The following is a 25,819-nucleotide window of genomic DNA, read 5'->3' on the forward strand; positions in this document are numbered from 1 at the left end:
AAGGTAGTTCAGTTTTGTCAGTGCACACTGTTGCAGCTGACATGTGATAGACAACAGTGAGTACCGAGTTTACATGATATTGCATCCATACCATGTAAGTGTATGTCCATACATGGCACAACAACATGGCATTTGTGTGCAAACAGCTCAATGGCATGAATTAACTATTCAACAATACCCACATTTGCTTTCCACTGTTGCTCTTTAATGCTTTTACGGGCCATAATGATATATTACATTTATCTGTGTGTCTGCTTGGGTCAGTGACCCACCCATGCATGTGCTGTTTGATTTGCAGCTCCACATGGAAATGCACAATTCTTGACAAACCTTGTAGTACAGCATTGGTCAGATGCACAATGCAATAAAAGTGTAATTCAGAGACATTCACCCAAAACTACCTGATTAGCATAATTGGCATCTTGTGAGCCTTGAAGCTGCATGATAATTCCTGCCATGACCTTTACAGTGCTCATTGTGCTACTCAGTTTGCAAAGTAGTAGACTGTGCTTTTTTATCAGGTATTCAGTTTTCGACTTTCTAAAAACATACAGATGGTACTGTCTGCACATGCTTGGAAACTGGTTTTGTACATCAGTTGTAGATCTTGAGTGTTTGTTGTATTATGTGGTATTTCTTTGGAGTTGGGGATCTGGTTGAGAACAACTGACTGCTGACTGAGAGATAATTAATGTATAAATAATTGTGCATTCTACTGTCTTTAGGTGTCACACCATGAGGTATGAGGTGTGTTTTATTAGAAGCAGGGAGCATAAGCCCTGTGATTAGGCTGTCTCTGTGGAGCTCCCTTTGTAGTTTTGAGCATAATATGGTTTGGACTTGCCATTCCAGTGGTATACTCAGTGTCCTGAGGAATGGGGGAGTATGTGTCACTCTTGCTTGGTACTTTTGAGAGTTGAATTTTTTTTAATAAGTATCCCAGGTTCTTGTTGGCCAGGTATGTGTGTGTATGTGTGTGTGTATGTGACTGTGTGTGTGTGTGTGTGTGTGTGTGTGTGTGTGTGTGTGTGTGTGTGTGTGTGTGTGGGGGGTTATTAACTGTGTAATTGAACTGGTCCAAAGCTCCATTACAGATATGATCTGGGCCATATAGGCAAAAACAAATGAGGAATATTTACAGTATATAAACAAACAGAACTGTAATTGAGATGATGTACAATACAAAATCAATATTCTTCAAAAAGGAAAAATAAAAAAAGACAAAGAGTACAGATGAAAGAAACTGATGACTCCACTGAAGACATTTTTAGCATATTGGGCAGGGTACACTGGTTACAACATATTGTGATGCATATATTTAAAATATTCATAGAATGGTGGATATAACTAGGCCTCCTGTATAGAAATAAAAAGTTCCTAGCCGTCAAGGCTAAGGTTCCCATGTCTCATGCCTATCTCCTACCAAGCCTACTGTATAGCTCTCAGATCTTCTCTAACCTCCAGACCACCCTTCTAATTAAATTAGAAAATACCTACAACAAGGTGACTAGATATGCTGCTAATCAAAGCTATGGATCCCATCACTATCTCTCTTTAGCTCACTTAAACTGGTTGGAACTACCCCACTTGCTTCTCCTCTCCCATATTCGGATTATCCACTGTATCTTATGCCAACCATCTTTCTGCCCTAGCTTGACTCCTCTTATCTCTTCTTATACACCTTCCAGTTCTCTCCGAAGTTCTGACCAAAACCTACTACACATCTATAAACCTAAGAGCAAAATTGGTCAAAACCTCTATAGCTACCACCCTTCCATCTCCTGGAACAAACTCCCACTGGAAATTTGATCCATTAAACAACCAAATCTATTCAAATCAACTGCCAAAGACTATCTAAAAAGCCACTGGCTATGCCACTGTACTCACCCCCCCCCCTTAAACTGTCATCCTCTCCCATTTTTAGTTCTCTTTCAGCCTTTTACTGGCTCCTTCCACTTTTAGAGCTATCTCTTTACCTCCTCTTAACTGGGTTATTGCCTCTTACTCCTTCTTATAATACCCCAACTTATTTACTACCTGCATACTTTCTCTTATTACAACTACCTGGCTGTATCAACAACCATTACCTTTTTCTTTAGTTTTTTTATATATTTATATATAAAGAAACTTTGTTCACCCTACTTATTTTCTAGATTGTAATTTTCTCAACTTAGATTTTTGTATTTCCTTTGTATATTTTCAACTTAAATACTGTCAAAGTCATTTTGTTTACATATTTTTTTTTGGCTGTTCAAATCTTGAATGTAAATGTTGTGGAGCTTTTCTCCCTGGGTCTCCACTGAAAAAGGGCCATCAGCTCAGCCGGACAAACCCAATCAATAAATAATAAATAAATATAGATTTATGGAAAGAAATAAGATGAGGAATGAAATTAGCTGCATGTTGTGCTTGCCTTAATTCTTTCTAAAAAAAAGAGAAATGAGTTACTTTTGTCCTGCCTTTTGTCCTTTGTCTCCAAGGAGTGTGATTACAGCTGGCTATGTAGTGCACTGGCCTGTGTGATGTAATGGCCATCATTGGTGGGGGCTTTCCATTCTCAGTGATGTATGATAATCATTGGTTGTTTGGAGGTGGTTGGTGGGGTGAAATGCCCCAGTATTTTGCAATGGGGTTGGGGGGGGTTGGTGAGATGCATTTTCTTTCTGTGTTTTTAAGATTATTTGCGAACGATTTGAGCATAACATATGCAGGAAACAGTAGAGGGTGTCAATGATATGTCCATGGATGGCCTTTAGTAGGCCTCAGCCTAGTATTATACAGCATGCATAACAAGGCCAGAGGTCTTGTACCAGTGAAATAAGGGCATGTTGCATGTATGCCTGTATTTTCATTGACAGCGTATGTCATGGGCTGGTTGATGGGGATAAAGTGACATTCAGATATCCTGGTATGCTCTGCAGCACAACAAAATTTAGTGGGACAGGCAGGGTACAGGAGAACTCAATTTTACTCATCTACAGTTATGGTGAAGCCTATATGTGTGATATGGTTGGTCCTTGATACACAGAACACATGACATGGTTCAGATATCTCTTTTGTATAGCAAGGACATCTTTGCAGATAATGCTGCGGTTTGGTGTGCATCAGGGAAACCGTTACTCTGACTGCTGCTAAATGGCAGGTGCCTGTACAAGTGGAATATGCCTCTTCATGGGTCAGATGTAACACAGTCCATGATAATACTGAACTTTGTTGCTGGGTGCTGAGAAATGGGTGGGAGGGGCGTAACATTCCAACAGTTTGCATGTGTGTATTCTCACATTTTTAAGGAAAAAATGTCTGAGAAGAGCTGAAAGAGGAATGAGCAATTCTCCCAGGTAAAGAATAGCACTGTATTATAGGCCCTCCTTGAACATGGTTGGTAGATGATCCTAACTGATAAGAAAGACTGGACCATTGCCAGAGGATGTGGTGGAACCTTGTTGAGCAGGTTAGTGGATGATCCTTACTGATAAGAAAGACTGGACCATTGCCAGAGGATGTGGTGGAACCTTGTTGAGCAGGTTGGTGGGTGATCCTTACTGATAAGAAAGACTGGAGCATTGCCAGAGGATGTGGTGGAACCTTGTTGAGCAGGTTGGTGGATGATCCTTACTGATAAGAAAGACTGGACCATTGCCAGAGGATGTGGTGGAACCTTGTTGAGCAGGTTGGTGGATGATCCTTACTGATAAGAAAGACTGGATGATTGCTAGAGGATGTGGTAGAACCTTGTTGAGCAGGTTTTTGGATGATCCTTACTGATAAGAAAGACTGAACCATTGCCAGAGGATGTGATGGAACCTTGTTGAGCAGGCTGGTGGATGAGCCTGACTGATAAGAAACACTGGATCATTGCCAAAGGATGTGGTGGAACCTTGTTGAGCAGGTTGGTGGATGAGCCTTACTGATAAGAAAGACTGGACCATTGCCAGAGGACATGGTGGAACCTTGTTGAGCAGGTTGGTGGATGATCCTTACTGATAAGAAAGACTGGAGCATTGCCAGAGGATGTGGTGGAACCTTCTTGAGCAGGTTGGTGGATGATCCTTACTGATAAGAAAGACTGGACCATTGCCAGAGGATGTGGTGGAACCTTGTTGAGCAGGTTGGTGGATGAGCCTTACTGATAAGAAACACTGGATCATTGCCAGAGGATGTGGTGGAACCTTGTTGAGCAGGTTGGTGGATGAGCCTTACTGATAAGAAAGACTGGAGCATTGCCAGAGGATGTGGTGGAACCTTGCTGAGCAGGTTGGTGGATGATCCTTACTGATAAGAAATACTGGACCATTGCCAGAGGATGTGGTAGAACCTTGTTGAGCAGGTCACTGCAGCTGGTGGCCACAGTCGCGCATATGCATGAGTACTACACAGGGTCACTGACATAATTGCTTATGATCACAACAAGTCAATCCACTTGAAAGAGCATGGGTGGGTGTCTGCAAGGGCTTATATGGATTTAAGGGTGACATTATTACAGTTAGAGTTAGAAGCTTTAAGTTGCTGGAGAACTTTGTAATATAGTCAATATGGAGTCTAAAAAAGGACTGGTGTGGCAAGAAAAAGTATCATTAAGCACTGGAGATCGATTTCGCCATTCTTTGAAAAATGTTTTATCTTTCTTAAAACAAGTAGCCTTAACTGAGACTAAAATAAAGGAAAGTAGGTTATTTCCCAAGACACCTGTCAAAAATCCTTAGACAGAAGTATTATCTGTAACTGATTCATTTCAGCAGAACTGTTCCTCCTGAATTTGTTTCATAAAATATTTATTGCTTATATAACATATATTGGTACTTGCTATACTGAACTTTACTACCCGCGGTGGTGGTGCTGCGGTAGCATTGTCGCCTTAACAGTAAGATGCTGTCCGGTTCGATTCTCAGGTAGAGCGTCTTCTGCATGGAGACATGCGTGAATGGGTGTACCTTCGTTGAAGGTTGTGCGTCAGGCCTGGTACGTAAAAATCAACTGCCAATCATTAGTGGACCGGAGTTCCGCTGTGGCGACCCCTAACCGGGAAAAGTCGAAAGACACAAACAAAACTATACTGAACTTTACTCCTGGAGTACAACAATTTGATGGTTAATATCTCACAGGCATGTAATCAAATGACAATCAATCAATAAATAAATAAATAAATGTTATGTATATTGTATATATATTTTTCCTTGAAAAAAGACTGTTTTCTTTTCTTTATGATTGAATTTTTGCTATTTACAACTGTATTAAACGTACTTCTGCTTATATGTTTAAAAAAATGAAAATAAGTGAGTGGTAAAGGTGTAAACCTAAGTATTGATAGGACTGAACGTGTCTTATTATATTTTTCTTTAAATCAAATATTTTGATTGAACTGTTTTCTTTTAGATTTGGGGGGCATTAAAAGAGCATTAAAAGCAGATTATAAGATGTTTAACTGCATTTCATTTTTCATGAAGAAAATAAAAATTGTTTTCTTGTCTCTTTAAAATTATACTTCAAATACAGGAACTGAGTTTCCTGAGTGGTAGGGCAGGAATTTTGTCATCCTAGAGAATTAATTTTTTGGTCACTTTGCACCCCCCCCCCCCACTGGCTGTTGTTCATCAGCTACCTTCTGTTCAACTGGCGATTTCATTCCCCATAAGAAGGCGAGGGCCATCATTCAGACAGCCATTGGGGTGGTTCATTATTTTTTTGAAGCCCAGACATCAGTATAGGTGGGGGTGTCCTTCAGGGAAATTGTACCTACCCAGTGTATTCCTGACTATGCATATCCCTCCCATCCCCCTGGAGAGGCAAGTGGGCCATGCCCCTTCACTACCCCCTTTGCCTGGTCCTTCAGTGCCAGAGTCACTAATTGAATCCCAGTGGCCAGAGTCACAGTCAGAGCTTTGTTTCTCTGTCCCACTGAATCAGGATGGTGTAGACAGGTATGACATTTGGGGATATTGCAGTGGAAATGTCAATTATGAAAACAGAAAATATAGTTCCAACTATGTGACCTTGAGGTACACCAGAGTTAAATGCACCTGTGGAAGAGATTGAACTGGATTGGAGATCAACTTGGAAATTATTGCTTCAGTTTTTTTCAGAATAAATCCATTTATGTTTATTTTACTTTTTATAATTACTTCAGAATCATTAAATAGACCTGTTAACATTTTACTCAATGCTATTGTTATATCTAACAATAAAGCTGGCGACTCCTCTTACTCAAATGCCATCTCAAAGATATGGAATACCATCCTTCAAGCAGTCCTAACCACTTCCAACCCCTGTCACTTTAAAAACTTCCAAAAGACTTCCACCATAACAATTGTCTTTGCTCTTATACCACTCTTGGTTAATCCAGCAACTATACCTATTCCTTACTCCTGCGCTCACTTATCTTGCCTCCCCTCCTCCCGTTTATCTAAATCTTTCCGTCTGCTTTCATATCTCATACCATACTGCTACTACTACAGACTAAATTTCCCCTCACCTAATCACCTCATCACATATTTTCTTGCATTTCCCTCCATCTCATCTGTCAATCTCACCCCAACCTCTGTTGCCTTCTTCTTCAGCTCCTATTCTCTCTCCTTTCTATGCTACCTACGATTACACTCACTGTATTTTACCAACTAGTATTTCATCATTGTAACCATACATTTCCTACTATAGCAGGCTTCCTATTTATTTACAACTCTAGTTTCATATTTATACATGAATTAAGTAGGTTTTACCTCCCATCTAGAACACTCTGGAATCAATTTATTCCCTTTTGTGGGTATTTTATGACCTTGTAAATTAGTGGATTTTTCTGCAATTGTTATAAACGGCAAACAAACTTTTCTCTATTACATTTATTTTATGACCCTTGTATATCTCTTATTGAGTGTACTTTATGACCTTGCATACTTATCGGTTTCTTTTCAAATTGCAGTGTACATATTTTATTTCCTGTTACAGCTTGTGTTTAGCTTTTAAAATTTGCTAGAAACTGTTATCTTATGTTCTTTTATATTTGTGTCTATTCATTAAAATTTACGAGAAATTGTTAACATTAAAATTGTCATTTAATTATTGTGTGTATCCTACATGATGTTATATTTGTGTGATTCATTTAAATTGATAGAAACTCTTAATTCAAGTTTTTAAAATTGAAATAGCTTTTTCTGTAATTTTCTGTAACTTTTCTCTGGAGATTTTCTCCCGAGGCTTCCGCTGAAAATGGGCTCTCACCCAGTTGGACTATCCCAATAAACAAAAGTAAAATAAAAATCAAAAAATAAAAATAATATTTCACATTTAACTGCATTAGTCACAGCAATTTCTTATGTTTGTGCCACCTATATAGTTAGGTTTCCATTTTTTTGCTAAACTGTACGTATGTGTTTTTTAACAATATGCAGTTCTACTTCTTTATATCTAGACTTCATATAATGTCTTATGTTTTGTTGCAATGCATTGTTTTCTTGGTTTTAAAATATTTAGTAAGATTTTCAACAATAACACATGGACAACATGAGAAATGGATGGTGTTCCTTCTTTGTTAGAATTTTATCTTTTAATATATAATCAACCTGGGTATACTGTTCTTTTTTATATAATTTACTTGCAATCAAATTTGTGAATTATGCTGTAAATAGTGTATATTGTACATTTCCCTTTACATTGATTGTATTTTGTCTTGTTACTGTCGTATGTTTTTTTAAATTATTTTGGTGTTATATGAAAAAGTTAATACAGCAGTTTTTATCTACACACATATATATATATATATATATATATATATATATATATATATATATATATAAAATTAAACTTATCTTTAATTTCTTGACTATGGCTGTACTGATGGAGTCTTCCAGAACTTTCCTGACTTTGCTTGTTGAAATTGCATTCCATCCATGCTAGATTCTATTTGATTTGTCACAAACATGACTTTCCAACTACTATTTTATGGGGATAATTGATTCAACATCAAGAACATTTCATTGATAAGAGTTCTAGCTAGGTCTCAGCATCTACAGTGACATTGGGTTTATAAAGTTCTATTCATTAATGGAACTGAGAGAATTTGAATTCTTGTTACTAATGTTTATAGTAGATTCTTGATTTGGATATCTTTAATTCTTATGGTCGAGTAAGGATTGGTTGAACTTTACTTACAGCAAATTTGATATTGGTCTATTATCAATTAAACCACACTAGGAGGTAATAATGTCTGTTTAGCAGGCAGTAAAGTATGTATAGATTGGTAGGGGTGGCATGAGGGGGAAAAAGAACTAAGCAGAAGAGTGCACAGAAGAGACATTTGGAGATTGTAGGTCATCTGGTGGAAGGTGAGGAATGTCAGAGGGTAAGTGTACCTGTGTAATACTAAAGAGAGGAGTACAAAGGTTGGTGAGCAAATCCTGAAAGGTCTGCTGTAGAGGCTTGATGTTATAGTGGAGGAAAGGGTAGCAGAAACTGTAGTGAGTGAAAAGAAAAAAGAAAGGATTCAAGCAAGTCCGTGAAGAGATACAGTTTACATCCCAGTGCAGAGTTTCTAAGACAGTTGTAAAGGAAACATCAGCAAAATCCAGTTATGCCAATGTGAGGCTAGAAGTTATGCCATCTATAATAATCATGGTCTCTATTTTATTTTATTTAAATTTGTTAACTTCAGTAGAAACTCATCTATCTACTATTTCACACTCAACTGTGTAGGACACGGTAGTAAAGGAGAAAATAATGCATAGTTGTAGACACTGACAGTCTTTGTAAAGACAGTATAATTTTGGTTGTAGTGAAAATATACATATTGGAAAAATGTATTACAATTCTAGACACTTTTGTTTATATACAGTAGCTAAACATAAATAATCACATGTGAATAGTGCATGTGAATGCAGACTTATGAAGAGTATTTCAATCATACACAAGTCAAAGTCAAAGTAAACTTTATTGTCATTCAGATCAACATATGCAATATATCACTGGATGAAATTTTGCTCCTTCAGGTTTCTATGCATTGAAAGCAGTTTTCGCAAGATGGCGAAGGAAGCATATGATGGAAGAAATTCTAGACAGTACAGATATAAATACACACACAGATAACTTACCCACCACCATTTTTAAGATAGGATCACAGCATAGCATAATTCACAGTTCCCGTACTTGTGCAAGTAATAATTTAGCTCAGATTGCATGACAGTAAAGACAGACATATTGCACGTATGATCTCATAAAATGAGGTAGTGTTGACGTTGTTAAGGTTAGTTGTTCAACAGTCTGATCACTTGTGGAAAGAAACTATTCCTGAATCTTGATGTTCTACACCTGATGCTTCTGTATCATTTCTCTGAAGACAGGTGGTAGAACCGTCCATGTGTGGGATGATATGTATCCCTTATCAGTTTCACTACCCTGCCATAGCATCTGCAAGAGTAAACGTCCTGTAAGGACTGGGGGTTTGAGCCTGTGATTTTCCTGGCCTGCTTTTCAACCTTCTCTAATGCTTTGTGATCTGTGTATGAGCAATTTCCATACCAGACTGTGAACCTTGCTGAAAAAAGTGGGGAGACTAGAGTGACCTTGTAGTGAAGACAGCTGCTAGAAATAATGAATTTGAGTAAGGGGGATGGGATGAGGAGTAATGATGGTATGGGTAGCTATTGCTTTATACAATGGCAAGAATGATATGCATTTACATCTGCATAAAAGGTTTGAATTAGCATGTTGAGGGAATTGGTGTCTATGGGATTCATAAGGTTAAGTGGTACATATTAAATCCCTGCCTTTAGGCATGATGGCCTGCATAATTGGTGCAACATGGTAAACATAGGTCATGGCAGGGCAACTTAACTAGCAGTCTAGTAAACAGTAATATCAGGAAATGAGATAAGTGATGACTTAAGGAATGCTTTCTGTGCAAGGATCAATGCAATGTCTTAACCAAGTACCTGTGCAATACTAAAGTCTCATGCAAGTAAGTGTTGAATGCCAAAAGTGTTAACATGTGTTTCTAATTATGTGCAATATTAGTCTGTCTACCTGCATATCCATGATGTAATAGCTAGGTGTTATATGTGTAAATGTCTGTGAAAATAGTCTATAAGTTGTTTGCATATTGAGTCTGGAGACACAGAATTTCATTCAGTTTTTGGACTTGTGTGATTTCTGAATGACAATAAAGGTTTCTTTGACTTTGACATGGGAGCAGTTATTTCAGCATTTTGTGTGATTCATAGTTTAAGACACTACAAATATGTCAAAAGCTGAAGTTCTAAGGACTTCCATGATGTTTACACACTGATTATCAGCTTAACTTCAGCTCTCCCAGTCTGAAAAAAAAAACCTGAAAGACATGAGCTAGGAACTCTCGTCGCTTTTAGTAAATCCAATTACTGGCTAATAACTACATTGCCTGGATGCCAACAATGAAGAAACTAAGAAAACCCGAGGCTAGAAAAGGGGAAGAGAAAACACTGACTGGGAAGAATCCTGCAGTTCTTCTACAAAAACAGTTCAAACTGCAGTTCTGGTGCAGGACATGACCTTCAGTAATCTAGTGGATGTGCTCAGATCTGATTAAAATACATGAAACACCAAAGTAGTATATAAACTCAAATAGCGAAAGGCTAGAATAAAGGGAGAAGGTTTAAACATATATTCATATGAGTTGATAAAACTGCAAAAATTGTAGATTGAAATGGAGAAAAGCTGGCTGAGTATGAAACTGTTCAAGAAAAGATGTTTAAAAAATGCTGGCATTAGAAATCTGAGATTTTCTGATGTAGCAGAGAAACTTGAAGTTATAGAATATTAATTTTAGGAAGCCACAAACAATCAACTGGACTGGTATTCCACAGCAGGAATTGTTAATTTAAAGGGCACACTGTGAATTCTCCAAATCTAGCCATGAGAAGGCAGCCAAGAGCTGTATTAGTAAAGATGCAAACCTACCAGCAGAACTTGTTGATCCTGATAAAACTGGCAGAAGGGCAATGTTTTAAAAGTTGGAGACAGTAGAATGTTTGCGGAAAATGATTATTCACTGTATATCAGGCAGAAGAGAAGCAAATTTATTCCAGCAATCAGGGAATGTCGAAAAGCAGGTATGAGGTGTATGAGATTCATGCTGCTGTAACCAGCTGACTTCAGAATAATTTTTCCCGGAGGATCAAAGTCATGTTTTAATACAAAACAGGTTAAGGAGGAAATACATAAGTTTGTCCAACAAAAGGTATACCATCAAGTAGAAGCGGACTCTTGCTTCTCATTCTTCTGATAATAGCATACTGAGAGACTTTGCCAGTGAAACCTTTTCCACTGTTCGAAAGGAAAATGCTTGACAGACAGAGAAAATCACAAGATTTGACCAGAATAAACAGGAGTTCCTTGGAATTGAACTGGAATCTGGAGCTGGGAGATGGAGATGAGCAGGAAGAAGGCTAGCAACATGGAAATTAGTGAATAAATGTGAGAATGCAAAGCATCAATGACATATGTGAAATAGGGCCTGCTTAAGAAAAGTGAAAAGACTGGACTTTTGCTGACTTGCTTAAACTTGTGGGGAACTGAAAGGCATTTGCCTCACTTCATGTCAATAATGTTTGGAAGGACACTGAAGGGAGGGGAAGAGGAAGGAAAAAAGGTAATCAATTTCTGTTCTTAATATCTGTATGAAACTTTTCACAATGTAAATTGCATGTTTTATAGTAAAGCGTTTTTAGTTATAAGTGATAATGTTACTAAAGTAAACAGATGCCTTTTTTTCTTTTCTTTCTTTTTTTCTTTTTAGTATTAATAAAATGTGGGCATTACAATGCAAGAAGAGAAAAAAAATGCCTGACAAAAGACAGCTTTAATAATCAATGAAGTGAAGAATGAGTGTGTAGTTGTTACGAGTGCAGTATGTAGCATGAAGACTAATGTCATGCAGAAAATGTACTTTGAAATGCCTGCCTGGTTCTGGTCCTGTGTAGTCATTTATGTAATGTTATTGCATTTATGTTATGTAATGTTAGACACTGTGAGAGACAGAGGATCCACATTATAAAGGCACCGCAAAGCTTTTACCCCATTGCGCATGCCCCTTGGCTGCCCTGCTGCTCATGCCTGGCCTGCCACCTGCTGTGCTGTGTCATGTTAGGGACCGTGGGCATGGTTTTGTTTTCCCCTGTGCACGTGGTTATGGTTGTAGGTAGTATGGCAACATATTCTTCTCTTTGCAGCCCACAGGGTAAACAGCCATATTTCTCTGCAGCTGAATGTAATTTCAGCCATTTGTCCCCAGTCAAATGTACCACAAGGGAAATGTCTCGCTGCCTAGGTACCTGAACCCCTGACAAAAGCTTAAGTTAATAGGCTGTCATCTTGGGTTGGTGTGCTGCGGAATGGGATGTAAAAGTACAAAGATCATATTATATGTAGAGCTGATCTGTTTTCTCTTACTCTTGTATAGGTGAATGTCTCAAGTAGGACCCTTGGCTTAATCTAATAACAAGCTTTAAATGGAAACAAGTAAATATGAGAACACTGAATATAATGAAAAGTGTTCCTTTAGTGATAAATGTTTTAGATTGTCTTTCAGGCCACAGCAGAGGACTACATTTTTTCTTACATTTCCATGGAGACAAGCTGATAACAGGGCAATAAACAGCCAGTGCACTGGTTTCATCAAGGCTAAAAGAAATGTGCTTAACAAGCTTGTTTTTTTTTCCATTTTTGGAGGGTAATCCCAGCATTCCACGCAATTCAATAGATTTAGGTAGCAATGAAGAATATTTGTTGTTCAGCTGTCCCTGCTTACTGGAAAATCAGAGCAGGCAAGCAAAATAGTACCACCCATGAAAGACTGTCTGGAAAGCCACACCAAAAACTCAGCTACACTTTAAAAGTAGCATAATTTTGTATGCAATATATGTTTAGAATGTGCAGTCATCAATGCTTATGTATAAAAGATTTGAGGATGTACAGCCTTCTTGGAGCATACCTGGCACGAACCAACTACATCAACTTTATAGAACTATTCAGAAGGCTTTAATTTACCATCACAGTCTTCTTTTTCTTATAACCATAGTGCACTTGTTTTAATTTTTACCTTCAGCTACTAATTTAACTGCAGAAATTCATTGCCCTATATCTTTTACCAGCAAGATTTTTGAAAACAGACAATCTGCTTATTAACTCTGCCACACTAACAAATTGATCTGTCATTGTTGCCTTGCTTCTTTAAAATAGCCATGGTTTGTAGGACAATACTTTAACCGTGTTAAAATGACTTATACTGTGTTAAGCCACTAAATTCCAGATGCAGATTTCTGATGTTCGAAAGATGCTTAATATGTTAAGCACCCCTAAATGCTGTTAAAAGGTGTTATTGCATTAGGATTAACAGTGGACAGTGGCAACCAGCAAAGAGCAGTGGCAGAAAGTTAAACAGTTTCAAAAGCTGTCACACTTGAGGTGGCAGAATGAAGTGCGTAACAGCTTTTAAGTCTGTTTGCTCTTCTTAGGAACCCTCCGTTTCTGCCTGTTATCTGTTTTGCAGTGCTCCGTCATTTTGAAAGCTGGTAAAACACCTTGTTTACATATTGTGTTATATGTCTATTAATTTGTTAATTGAAATGCAGGAAATTACTTCATAGGAAGTATGACTGTTTTTGTATTTAAACACATGGTTTCCTTAGCATCTCTATTGACTGAGGAAGGCTAGTGAGCCGAAACCGGTATGATGCTACTCATTCAATAAATGTATTCTGTTTACAACACTTGGTGCTGGCCTCTCATGTCTTGTTCCTGAAATGCTTTTTGGCCGGTTGCACCTGTCGTACGTGCGAGTGTTTTTGTATTTGGACTTGCTGCATCACTCGCTGTTGACCTGTGTGTTGGGAATACTCTATATCGTGGGCTGATTTTACTCAGCCCTTTTGTTTCAAGCTGCCTCCCATTTATGCTTTTTCCTATGTGTTTCACTTTTCTGCAGGATTAGAAATATCGTCTTTATTCTGGTGTAACAATTTTGTGCCTGCACTGTATATTGACCGTACATATTCGGGGATTATGAGCTAACCAGTAATTTCACTATATTGCTCATGGTGGTTCTGTTTGGGCAGTTTTATGTGACTGGAGATATGCTGGTCTTTTTTGAAGATTGGGATAATACAAACTTTTGGTTAATTGGAGTGCATCAACAACATACGCTATAGGTGGCTTCATTCAAGATACATACTTTTTCATCTTGAAACTGGTGTGACAATATTTATACAGAAAACGTTTTTATTTTGGCCAATTTTACGATATGTTCAGGACTATGTATATCTCGTATCAGTGCTTTTCAGATGCTAATCAGCTGTCCGTTAATAAACTGTTCTGTTGAAGATATTACCGTTTATGAGGTTGGTGGGGTCCGCCATTTGCATCAACTACGGGGCAGTCTTACTATTGAATTCTTTCTTTGAACAGTATACATCACTAAGTGCTTATTCATATGAGAGTTATTGACTGTTCTTGGGTTTTTTGGAACTGTGGTCCCTGAGGGTTGGGGATATACAACAGTTTGGTCTATTTTTTCACATCTGTAACATACGATACGGCAGGCCACGCCTAAGGTAAACGATTTCCATTTTGGAAATTGTGTGACAGTTTTTACAGGGAAAACATCTCTTTTTGGCCAAGGATATGGTTTGTTTGGGACTATGTGTAACATCTAGTAGTGCTTTGGGATGCAAACTGGAAGTTGGCGGCATTCCTAACTAAATGTAGCTGTTTGGTGGAAATTATAACCACTTTTGAGTTTGGCGAAGGTTCGTCATTTCCTACAACTATGGGGCAGCTTAACTACAGACTAGTTTTTGAACAGCAAACATCATCAATCTTCTATTTCTGTGGACTTATTGACTGCTTGTGGGCTTTTGGAACTGTGAATACTATCCTGGGGTTTGTTACTAAAACTGTTTAATGGGGCACGGGCTTTATTTAATTGCCCATATCTTTTGTACCAATTGAAACAGTAGAAAATATTCAGTTACCCGAGAGTGATCAACACTGCTTTTTTCTACTCTTTAAGATTATTGTATCTTTTATATGTGGTACTATGGTCTTATGCAAGCACGTGATGGCAACCCCTTAATGTAAATTAATTTATAGTATGATAAATCTGTAGGGATGTTTTTTGGTGAACAATACATGATGATTGTGTAGGGGACTGTATCACTCCTTTGCAAGGAAGGTGAACTTTGTAAAACTATTGTATATTGTTTAGCTCACATTGGAATGCATTATACATAATATTTTTGTTTGTTCTCACTATATGATCATTTAGCATGATTTAGCTTGCAGGGTGGGATCAAGGACTCAAAGTTATATTTATGTTTATACTGTAGGTGTATTTAGATTTCATATCTTATATATGAATGGAGAAAAAGTGTTTTGGTACCGATTTTTAAGAATAAGGGTGATGTGCAGAGCTGTAGTAACTACAGAGGGATTAAATTGATCAGTCACAGCATGAAGTTATGGGAAAGAGTAGTGGAAGCTAGGTTAAGAAGGGAGGTGATGATTAATGATCAGCAGTATGGTTTAATGCCAGGAATGAGCACTACAGATGCGATGTTTGTTCTGAGAGTGTTAATGGAGAAGTACAGAGAAGGTCAGAAGGAGTTGCACTGTGTCTTTGTGGACTTAGAGAAAGCATATGACAGGGTGCCTAGAGAGGAGTTGTGGTATTGTATGAGGAAGTTGTGAGTGTCAGAGAAGTATGTAAGAGTGGTACAGGATATGTACGAGGGTAGTGTGACAGTGGTGAGGTCTGTGGTGGGAGTGACAGATGCGTTTAAGGTGGAGGTGGGATTACATCAAGGATCAGCTCTGAGCCCTTTCTTATTTGCAATGGTGATGGACAGGTTGACAGACGAGATCAGGCAGGAATCCCCGTGGACTATGATGTTTGCAGATGACATTGTGATCTGTAGTGAGAGTAGGGAACAGATGGAGGAGACCCTGGAGAGGTGGAGATATGCTCTAGAGAGAAGAGGAATGAAGGTCAGCAGGACTAAGACAGAATATATGTGTGTGAATGAGAGGAAGGATAGAGGAATGGTGAGGATGCAGGGAGTAGAGGTGGTGAATGTGGATGAGTTTAAGTACTTGGGATCAACAGTTCAGAGTAATGGTGAGTGTGGAAGAGAGGTGAAGAAGAGAGTACAGGCAGGATGGAGTGGGTGGAGAAGAGTTTCAGGAGTGATTTGTGACAGACGAGTACCAGTAAGAGTGAAAGGGAAGGTCTACAAGAGGGTAGTGAGACCAGCTATGTTATATGGGTTGGAGACAGTGGCATTGACAAAAAGGCAGGAGTCAGAGCTTGACATGGCAGAGTTGAAGATGTTAAGATTTGCACTGGGTGTGATGAGGATGGACAGGATTAGGAATAAGTATATTAGAGAGTCAGCCCAGGTTGGAAGGTTTGGAGACAATGCCAGAGAGGCAAGAATACGTTGGTTTGGACATGTGCTGAGGAGGGATGCAGAGTATGTTGGGAAAAAGATGCTAAGGATGAAGCTGCCAGGTAACAGGAAAAGAGGAAGGCCTAAGATAAGGTTTATGGATGTGGTGAGAGAGGACATGCAGGTGGTTGGTGTGACAGAGCAAGATGCAGAGGACAAGAAGAAATGGAAACAGTTGATCCGCTGTGGTGACCCTTAATGGGAGCAGCCGAAAGAAGAAGAAGAAGATCTTATATACGACTGTGGTTGTGGACTATTGTTATTACAAATGGTCAGATACACTTACTTTACTTTATGGTAGGTATTATATCATTGTGGTTTGCTCTGTGAATCCCTTTATATAGTTACCCTTTTAACATACAGTCTGGACCCCCTCAAATCAGTCCTCTCAAGGGGCATTTTGTCTGATTTTAGGCCCATCATCCTCAGATTATCATTTAGATTTGGGGGCACATATTAGGGTAAGAGCCATCTTTTTTGGGAACAGTGCTCTTCAGCTCCCTGCAAACATATAAAATAACTTTTGTATATTCCATATAGTGGTGGGATAGTGTACACAACATCCCTTACATACATCAGGTTGCCATCTATACAATAATGAGCCATTGTTAGAAGGAAAATACATTTTGGTTTCTAGGATTACTGATATTTTGCCATAGTATATATTGGTGTGGCAGATCAATTGAGATATATTAATAATAACCAACCTATGATGCCTGATTAGAATATTTAGTATTTCACAGTCTTTGTTTTTTATGGACCTGAAGGTATTTTCATTTGATATTGGCAGGTCAACTATATTGATATTCATCTGATATTCACCCTCATTTTCCTCTTCTAGTATATCTTTGTCAGTATTTTTCATTTAGTGCCGATACTGGAGACTGATTTTGTATTACTTATTTTGAGGTGTGCAGATCTGGGGTATTATTGTAGGGAGATATATACCGGATATGCTGGTGATTGTGAAGCTTATGGTCATGGACCTGGATGCAATTCTTCAGGGCCTGTGTGCCGACAAGAATGATATTGGTGTATTTGGTGCATCTTTCAGTCAGGATAATAGTTTGGATGTGGAAAATAGGGATCCAGTTGATGGCTGCAATCAATTATTTCAGTGTTTGGCACCTTAAATTATTTAAGGCTTATTAAAGCAAAAATATTACCCCTTGGGGATTAATGATCAAAATATAGCCTCTGGTTGGTCGGATAGATGAAGCACTAACAAGGGAATGGCGGGAAGCGCAACAGCAAGCTTCCCTTCGTTTTGTTCAGATTTTGGCTAGTTACTATGAACAATAGAGGAGAATGTTGGTGAAGTTAGGTCAGTTTGTAATGATTTGAAGAAATTTGAAGGATTACCTGCATATACCAACTATTTCAATAAACTAACCAAGGATCTGTTGGTTTTTGAAAAACAAACTAAGGACAAAAAATATGTAAATTTAATAGGGATGTCACTGATTATCAGTGGGGAAAGCCTTTTGAACATCAAAAATGTGTTAAGTTTTCTGAAAGTGGGGATTTTACATATACTCCTTCTAGAAGAAAAATACCCAGATCCATTTTGAAGAAAGTGGCATCACAGCCCAGTAGTACTTCGGGGGATGAGTCATCTGCCATGGATATAGATTATCCCAGCACGCAGGCTTCACCCACACCAAGGAAATCTAGAAATAGCGACCACCCTTTAGAACTGGCAGGCATAGGGGTGGGAGGAAGTACAAGCGCAAATACAGGTACAATGGAGGGACTTCTCCAAACTCTGCTTAGGCATTAGAACTTGATTTTAATATTCATAACATCTCATCTGTCCAGTTAAATGATAACCAAAAGAAATTACTTAATAAAGGTCTTAACTATGTTCCTGGTTTTGTCATCGATGAGAATATTGTTGTGAATGATGTCTTGGATTTCTGCCGTAGATTAAATTTAAAAATGTTTTTTGGTTTCAGTGAAAACTCTCAAAGATCTACAGAATTTAGGTTTGGCAAATCAGCCTTTATGCCGCCTATGAATAAATATGTTGGTATTTTTCAGCAGGCGGTTCTCAAAGATCTACATTTCAGGTTAAGTGATTCCACTTTGTTGCACCATAATCTTACTGTACAAGAACAGCAGGCTATTACTGAATTGAAAAACAATACAATATAGTGATTACTACTGCGGATAAGGTTGGGGCAGTGGTTATATTAGACACAGATTATTATCTGACAGAGGGAAATGGCCAATTGTCCAACCCTCAGCATTATATGCACATGCCCCTAGACCCTACACCGAACTTTAAGAAGGAGATAGACTCGTTTCTTAACCTAGCAGTACAGGAAGGTATTATGCAGGAGCCCATGTTGTGCAAACTTATGGTGCAGGATCCACAAAAACAAATTTTGTATCTTTTACCAAAGATGCATAAAAGTTTGGATAAACCTCCAGGAAGACCAATTGTATCAGGTATCGGATCCTTGACAGAACCACTTTCTGACTTTCTAACATATTATCTCAAACCATTACTCAAATATGTATGAGCACGTATTCGAGATACCACTGAGTTCCTTAGAATTATATCAGAGACACAATTAGAACCAACGTGGCTATCATGTACACTGGATGTAAAAGCACTTTATACTAACATTCCCCATTGGGCAGGTCTTGCAGCGCTCCAACATTGGTTGGGCAGGGCGGATCTTTATTCAGCTGGATTTAACACTCTACTAGTTTGTATGGCTGAACACGTCCTGACTAAGAACGTTTTTTACTTCAGTGGGGAATGCTATTGGCAAACCAGAGGTACAGCCATGGGGGCTTCATTTGCCCCTATTTATGCTGATATATTCATGGGGTATCTTGAGGAACATCTTATTTATGACATCTCACATAACTTATATATTGATGAGATAGACACCTGGATGAGTTACCTGGACGACTGTTGGATGGTATGGTGTGCTGACCAACAGTATTTGGGTGTGTTTGTCCAATACTTAAATGAAAATAAATGGCGTATCGAATTCACACTAAATTTTGATATGCACTGTATTAACTTTCTGGATGTTACAGTGTCTAAGCAATCAGATGGCTCACTGACCACCAGAGTGTATCGGAAATACCCCCAATATAACAGCCTGCTATATGCCACTAGTCTACACCCACACTATACCATATGGAACATACACAAATCACAATTTTTGCGTATTAGGAGGATTTGTTCTGAGAAGGAAGATTTTGCTGCATTCCAGAGGGATATGACACACAGGTTCCAGACTTGGGGTTATTGACAACGGGATATACAAGCTGCTAGTCAGTTTGCGACTGCTCTGGATAGATCACAATTACTTGTATATAAGGACAGAACTCATAGAGCAGAAGCACAGCCGATTAGATTTATAACCACGTATGGTAGGAACATCCATCTCATTAGGGATATTGTAACCAAACACTGGAACATACTTATGGCTAATGAAGACTTGATTCGGATGTTAAGGGATCAGTGTCACTTTTCATACTGCAGGGACAAAACACTGGGTTCCCATTTTGCACATTATAAGAAGCGTAACAGTAGTTTGTCTATGCGTTATCAATTGACTATAACAGGGGACAAACTTTTGGTGTCATTTCCATGTGGACATTGCTCCTTCTGTAAATATATGCTCAGATCTAAACAATTCACAAGTAAAAACACAGGCAGGGTGTTTGATGTACAATGTTTTGGAAATTGTGGATCAGATTGGGTTATATATTTGGCTTCCTGCAATTGTTCATCTTTTTATATTGGACAAACATTACGTCCCCTACGGATTTGCATGTCAGAACATTACAGTGACATTCGAAATAAATGGCTGACTAATGCCTTATACAAACACAAAGTTATCCATCCCACCGCCCACTTTTCTTTTACAGTGATTGACAGGATACAGGGGGATCGATCTAACAAACTAGGTTGGCATTCAATTTTGAATAACAAGGAGAAATATTGGATTGTCAGACTAGGAGGTTTGTTTTCACCAGGTTTAAATGGACATTTATAATGTAGGTGCATTGCATATTGTGTTATATGTCTATTAATTTGTTAATTGAAATGCAGGAAATGACTTAATAGGAAGTATGACTGTTTTTGTATTTAAACACATGGTTTTCTTAGCATCTCTATTCACTGAGGAAGGCTAGTGAGCCGAAACCGGTATGATGCTACTCATTCAATAAATGTATTCTGTATACAACACTTGGTGTTGGCCTCTCATGTCTTGTTCCTGAAATGCTTTTCGGCCGGTTGCACTTGCCGTACGTGCGAGGGTTTTTGTATTTGGTATTAAAACACCTTGTATGCCTTCATTTTTTTCATGTAACTGGTAGTACACAGAGTGGATAAAGTTCCATGCACTACAAAGAATTATGATTGGGTCTCTCACACCATGACCCTTATTCTCAAAGTGACTTTATTAGCATCTAACACATAATAGTTTGTTATGGTTGGACACCCAATCATGAGTTCCAAATGCGTTAATGCAGGGAAGGGCAGTGGTGTTTGCATGTAGACTGGCTGTTCCTGACTCACTAGATATCTAAGCAGATCTGTTCAGTTTTCACTTTTAGATGACACTTTCCTTGCCCAGTGAACATTTGCATATCATCACCCTCTACTTGTTTAGTAATCACTTCTGTTATAGTTTAAATTTACAGTTTCCCTCTAAAATGGGCCCAGCTGACAGAATTAAAATAATGTATAACGTGTTAGCCAAGATTTAAAGATTAGGCTATTTGGAACAGTAGTTCATTTAATTAAAAAGTGTCATCAAGTCATTTGAAGACAGGAACTTCAAGATGCTGTTGCTTTTCTGGTTATCCCTAATTATTTTGGGTACATGTGGAAGGTAAGTTAGTTTTAATATCAGCCTATTATGCATTACCTCAGTACTATTTGGTTAAGTTGTGATGCAAGTGAAAAGGAAACAAAGTTTATATAATAAAGAGATGGAAAGACTGTGTCAGTGGTTTTGTTGTTTTGATGCAGTTTTAATGATATTTATTTCTGTTTGGCATAGGTGTGGTTTTCTTATATCGGGATTCCTCAACACGGTATACGTTTACATTTCTCAAGGCTCAGCAGGCCTGCAGCAGTATTGGAGCAAGAATAGCCACAGCAGAGCAGCTGTACTGGGCCTACAGAAGTGGATATGAACAGTGCGATGCAGGCTGGCTTGCAGATCAAACTGTCCGGTCAGTCATTACTTTCTCCTGTGGTTTAATGGGCTTCTTGACATTTGATGCTGTCTTTCTCCAAATATGAAATGCTTCTGATGCTGGAGAAATCCCTGCTTACTATGTATTTTATGTAAACCTTTACTGTTTAAATATACATGTTGAGTATGTATACAGTTGAACTGCATTTAGCATGTTTCTCCTTTGTTGCCTATGTGTATCTTGATGCATAACTACTGTATATATATTATTGTACCACAATTGTATACATGGAGCGGGATGAAAATGAGTATTGCCCAGAGAGGTTATTCCAGTAAACAAAAGCACATGAATAAAAAAAAATAATAATTACATATAAATTTAAATTAAAAAAAAAAAAAATATATATATATATATATATATATATATATATATATATATATAAATAACTCTCCATTTTCATAACTTTATAGTAATAATGTACTTTAAGGAAGTAATAAGAAAAAATACATACATATTTTCTCTCAGTATCCACCTTAACAATACCAGGGTAACAAGTAGCTGATGCCTATGTTGGCAAGAAATGGGCATAAGTTGTAAATGGCCCAGGATGTGAAGCCAGTCTGTTGCAAGACATATATACTCTCACACACACACACACACACACACACACACACACACACACACACACACACACACACACACACACACACACAAACTCCTAAAGACAATTTGAGTATTTTCACTTCACCAACCTTCAGCTACTTGTATGTTTTTCAAATGTTTAAAGAAACCAGTTCTGTATGAACACACAGTGGACATACAAACCCTCCTCAGATGACACCAAAACTAGGAGATGAACTGAACAACCAAGCAGTGTGTGAGGCAGCAGTACTCAACACTGTACCACTGTGCCACTCATTAGGGAACAATAGAGTATGTAAAAGCAGATTTTACTGCAGAGGCAAGGGCAGGGGCAGGTGTATTTACCACTGGAATTGAAATGAAATATGGTCTATGAGCACCTTTCAACTTTTCAGCTTCCAAAATGATAGGGATTATTAGAAAGCATAGCAAATGGTTCAAAATCTTAGTACTCAAAATTGTCCTATGTGTAATTTTACATCCCTAGCTGGATGTGGGCAAAATGGATGTGTGCTCTCTTGGGAGACAAGACCTGTACAATTAAGACACTACTTGTGTCACCCTAATGGAACAAAAGTATGTAGAGCTTTCGTCCCTATGGTCAGTGTGAGAACAACCAAAACAAAAATCTGAGAAAATTGTTTAAAATGTATTATAGTTTACACATGGAGAAAGACAGCCTAATTAAAAAAGTTTATTTGTTTTATAAATTACTCATAATAAGAGTAAAAAGGTAACAAATATATGCACATTAGTGCTTTGGCTTTTTCTTTCACAGGTATTCTTTACGTGTGCAAGTTATAATTTAAAATGCAATTGTACAATACTGGCTACGATGATATTTGCATTAACTTGTAAAGCCATAGATGCTAACATCAGATTCATCTAAAAACCTGTTTCATTCCTAAGTTTATAATGTGTTGTTATGCAAGAAGTGATTCATTTACAAAACATGACTCTGAATAGATGCATGGATCTCTGCAGTAAGTCAGTGCATAGCTACCCAGCAGCAGTAAGAGACACCCAGCAGCAACAGCAAAAAGAATGAATCATGGCTCACCATAACACTTTGTGTTGGGCAGTACACAGAGAAGTTTAGCTAGGGTGGGGTGAAGGGGGCAGCCACCATGGACACAGGTTGTTAGGGGATGTGATCGTGTGCACCGAGGCCAGCCTTTTTTTGGTACACAGATGATGCAGCATTCCAAAGAAGAGTACCAAACTATAGAAGAGACCTTTTTTTGTTTTTGCTCCTCGCATTGATGTGAAGCCATTATGGAGATGATGTTGTGGATCAGGTTTTGCTTGTCAACTTAGTGTAGAGAGACACCAGCTCAAGGAGTGGCATCAGGTGCCAGTTGAGTGTTCTGTGGTTGTAAATACACACAACCAAGATCTACCACAGCCACCAATGCAAAGAACATCAGGACAGGCACTACTTTTAGAGGGTAGATATGCTTTATTCCTCTAAAACTACAGCTAGACCTACAGATATTTTTTCTGCCCGCCCTGCTGTTTGGCTCATGTTGCACACAGCCTCTCCCTCTTCTTGTTATTGCTGCTGATGGTTGCTTCACTGCTAGTCTTTACCTTGTTCAAGCTAATCAAGCTATAGTGAGAGACAAACGAAACGGACACAAGCTGAAGTTCAGTTCAGCATTTCGGTATTGCTACCTAATTTTTAAAGTCACTGCTAGCCATCATGCTGTATCTGATATTGGTTTGATTTGAGTCTAAGTTCCAGGAAGTCACTCTTTTGCTCATTGGCACTAGTGTGAAGCCATTGAAAGATAGGAGCACAAAGACATTTAAAGTCTAATTAAAGTAGCACTGCAGATGCACTTTGGAAGGGTAAAACTGGAAGCTTCTTCAAATGCAGTGCAATTAAAAGGTATGCTGTAAAAGTCATTTTGCACCCATGAAATGCTGTGATTTTTGTGACCGTATATAAAAACACAGATTATTTACAAACTTAAGGCAAGCAGTCCTGGTAGAGGAAGACATGGACATCAAGGGTTATTTGACATAAGATTGTTTATTTGTAGTCCGCTACAAACTTGAAGGTTATTTTTTTAGTTAGAGGAGCAGACATTTCCATCCACATTGGAAGAACAAGTTTCGTACTGAACAAAATGCATAGATGTCTGCTGCATACCTACCTGTTAATCCACTGACCATTAGAGAGCCAGGTATTCTGCATTGTTCCCTGTATTATGGCAATTCCAGCTTCATTTCTCTCTCTTTTTTTATTTTGATGCAGAAATCCTACAGATTTGCAGTGATATGATGATGATGATGTACTCTTATCTAGTGTAGAACCACTGGATAATGTGCCTTATACAGATTTCAGTATGTTTGGTAGAACAGTCAACTGGTGGAATCAAAATTTGGTAGAAAAAATGAGTATAAATCACATTTGGTAGTTTATGTATAGTAAGAAAGTGTACAGGAATAATGAATTAAAGAGCTGATAACATGGCCAAGAAATTCCTTTTGGTGTGCATCTAGTGTTTTTGTGAGTTAGCTGCTTTTGATATAATTCTAATAATTGTTATATCTTTTGCTCCTTTTCTTACCTTTAACCCTAGTTATTTCTAAGATTTTACATTTCCCCTTTTACTCCTAGAGTATTCTTCAATATCATTGCTGGTATCCTGTCCCTGTATAGTACTTTTTAGTACTCCTCTGTTTGCTTACCCATGTTGGTAATTTCTTTTCCTGTCTGTTAAAAAAAAAAAAAAAAAAAAAAATTCTGACTTGTTCTTTATTACTTCTTGTTTCTGCTTTATCATGTCTGACAGACCTTTATGTTTTAAAAAAATGCATGTCCTGCGGCCACAAAATACCAAATTCAAACAGACATTCAAAGTGTGTCTATTGTTTGGGGACTTCTCCTGGACTCTGACTGTGATATTTGTAAAGGGTTTAATACCTGTGCTTTAATAAACTATAGAAATAAGTTAATTCTTAGGGGCTTGCTGCCATTTAAATGTGAAGCTACAGTCAAACCCACAAAAGTTTAGATAAAACAGGAGATTCTCATACAAAAAAATCTTGTAAGAGATCTCCAGCTCTGATAATGTCTGCTACTTCAGCTCTGTTATCAGAGCCTCTACTTAAATAAGCCAAAAAGTCAGATCTGATGGCTTTAGTTCTGAAACCTAGATCCGAATAATCAGCACAGATTCAGTCACTTTCGTTACTGCCAGATCCAATCACCTCTCAGCTCCCATCGCCCTTTTTGATGCATTCTCCTTGGCCCCACTCAAGACCCTTATTCACAGCCTCATCCATTCAGTCTTCCAAGAGCCTAACCAAAGCAGATGTGAACAGGATAATGAGAATGTTTCTCAGGATGCAGATAGAAATGGGAGTTCTTTTGGCTCTGAGCGGATCAGGTCCGGAGACACTTGTTAGTACTACACCTCCGCTAGCAGCTCATTCTCTGATCTAACCTTTGGTTTTGGAGTCATCTTATTCAAAATTCTTGGAGTCGTCTGCCTTGAATCTGAAGATGTCAGCATCTTTGACTATGGGGG

At 38.2% G+C, this 25,819-nt stretch overlaps 1 protein-coding gene across 2 annotated transcripts in view; it reads left to right on the plus strand.

Moving 5' to 3' along the window:
* Positions 1-25,819, plus strand: part of BCAN (brevican) — a 923,936-nt gene that overhangs the window by 222,606 nt on the left and 675,511 nt on the right. For both annotated transcript variants that reach the window (XM_044079780.1, XM_044079779.1), the window contains one exon: positions 21,500-21,674. In XM_044079780.1, coding sequence (XP_043935715.1) covers positions 21,500-21,674 — 175 coding nt within the window. The remainder of the gene's footprint in view (positions 1-21,499; positions 21,675-25,819) is intronic.

This window comes from Protopterus annectens, chromosome 8.part0, assembly GCF_019279795.1.
Source record: "Protopterus annectens isolate FY-2018-M chromosome 8.part0, PAN1.0, whole genome shotgun sequence".
NCBI classification, from domain to species: domain Eukaryota; kingdom Metazoa; phylum Chordata; order Ceratodontiformes; family Protopteridae; genus Protopterus; species Protopterus annectens.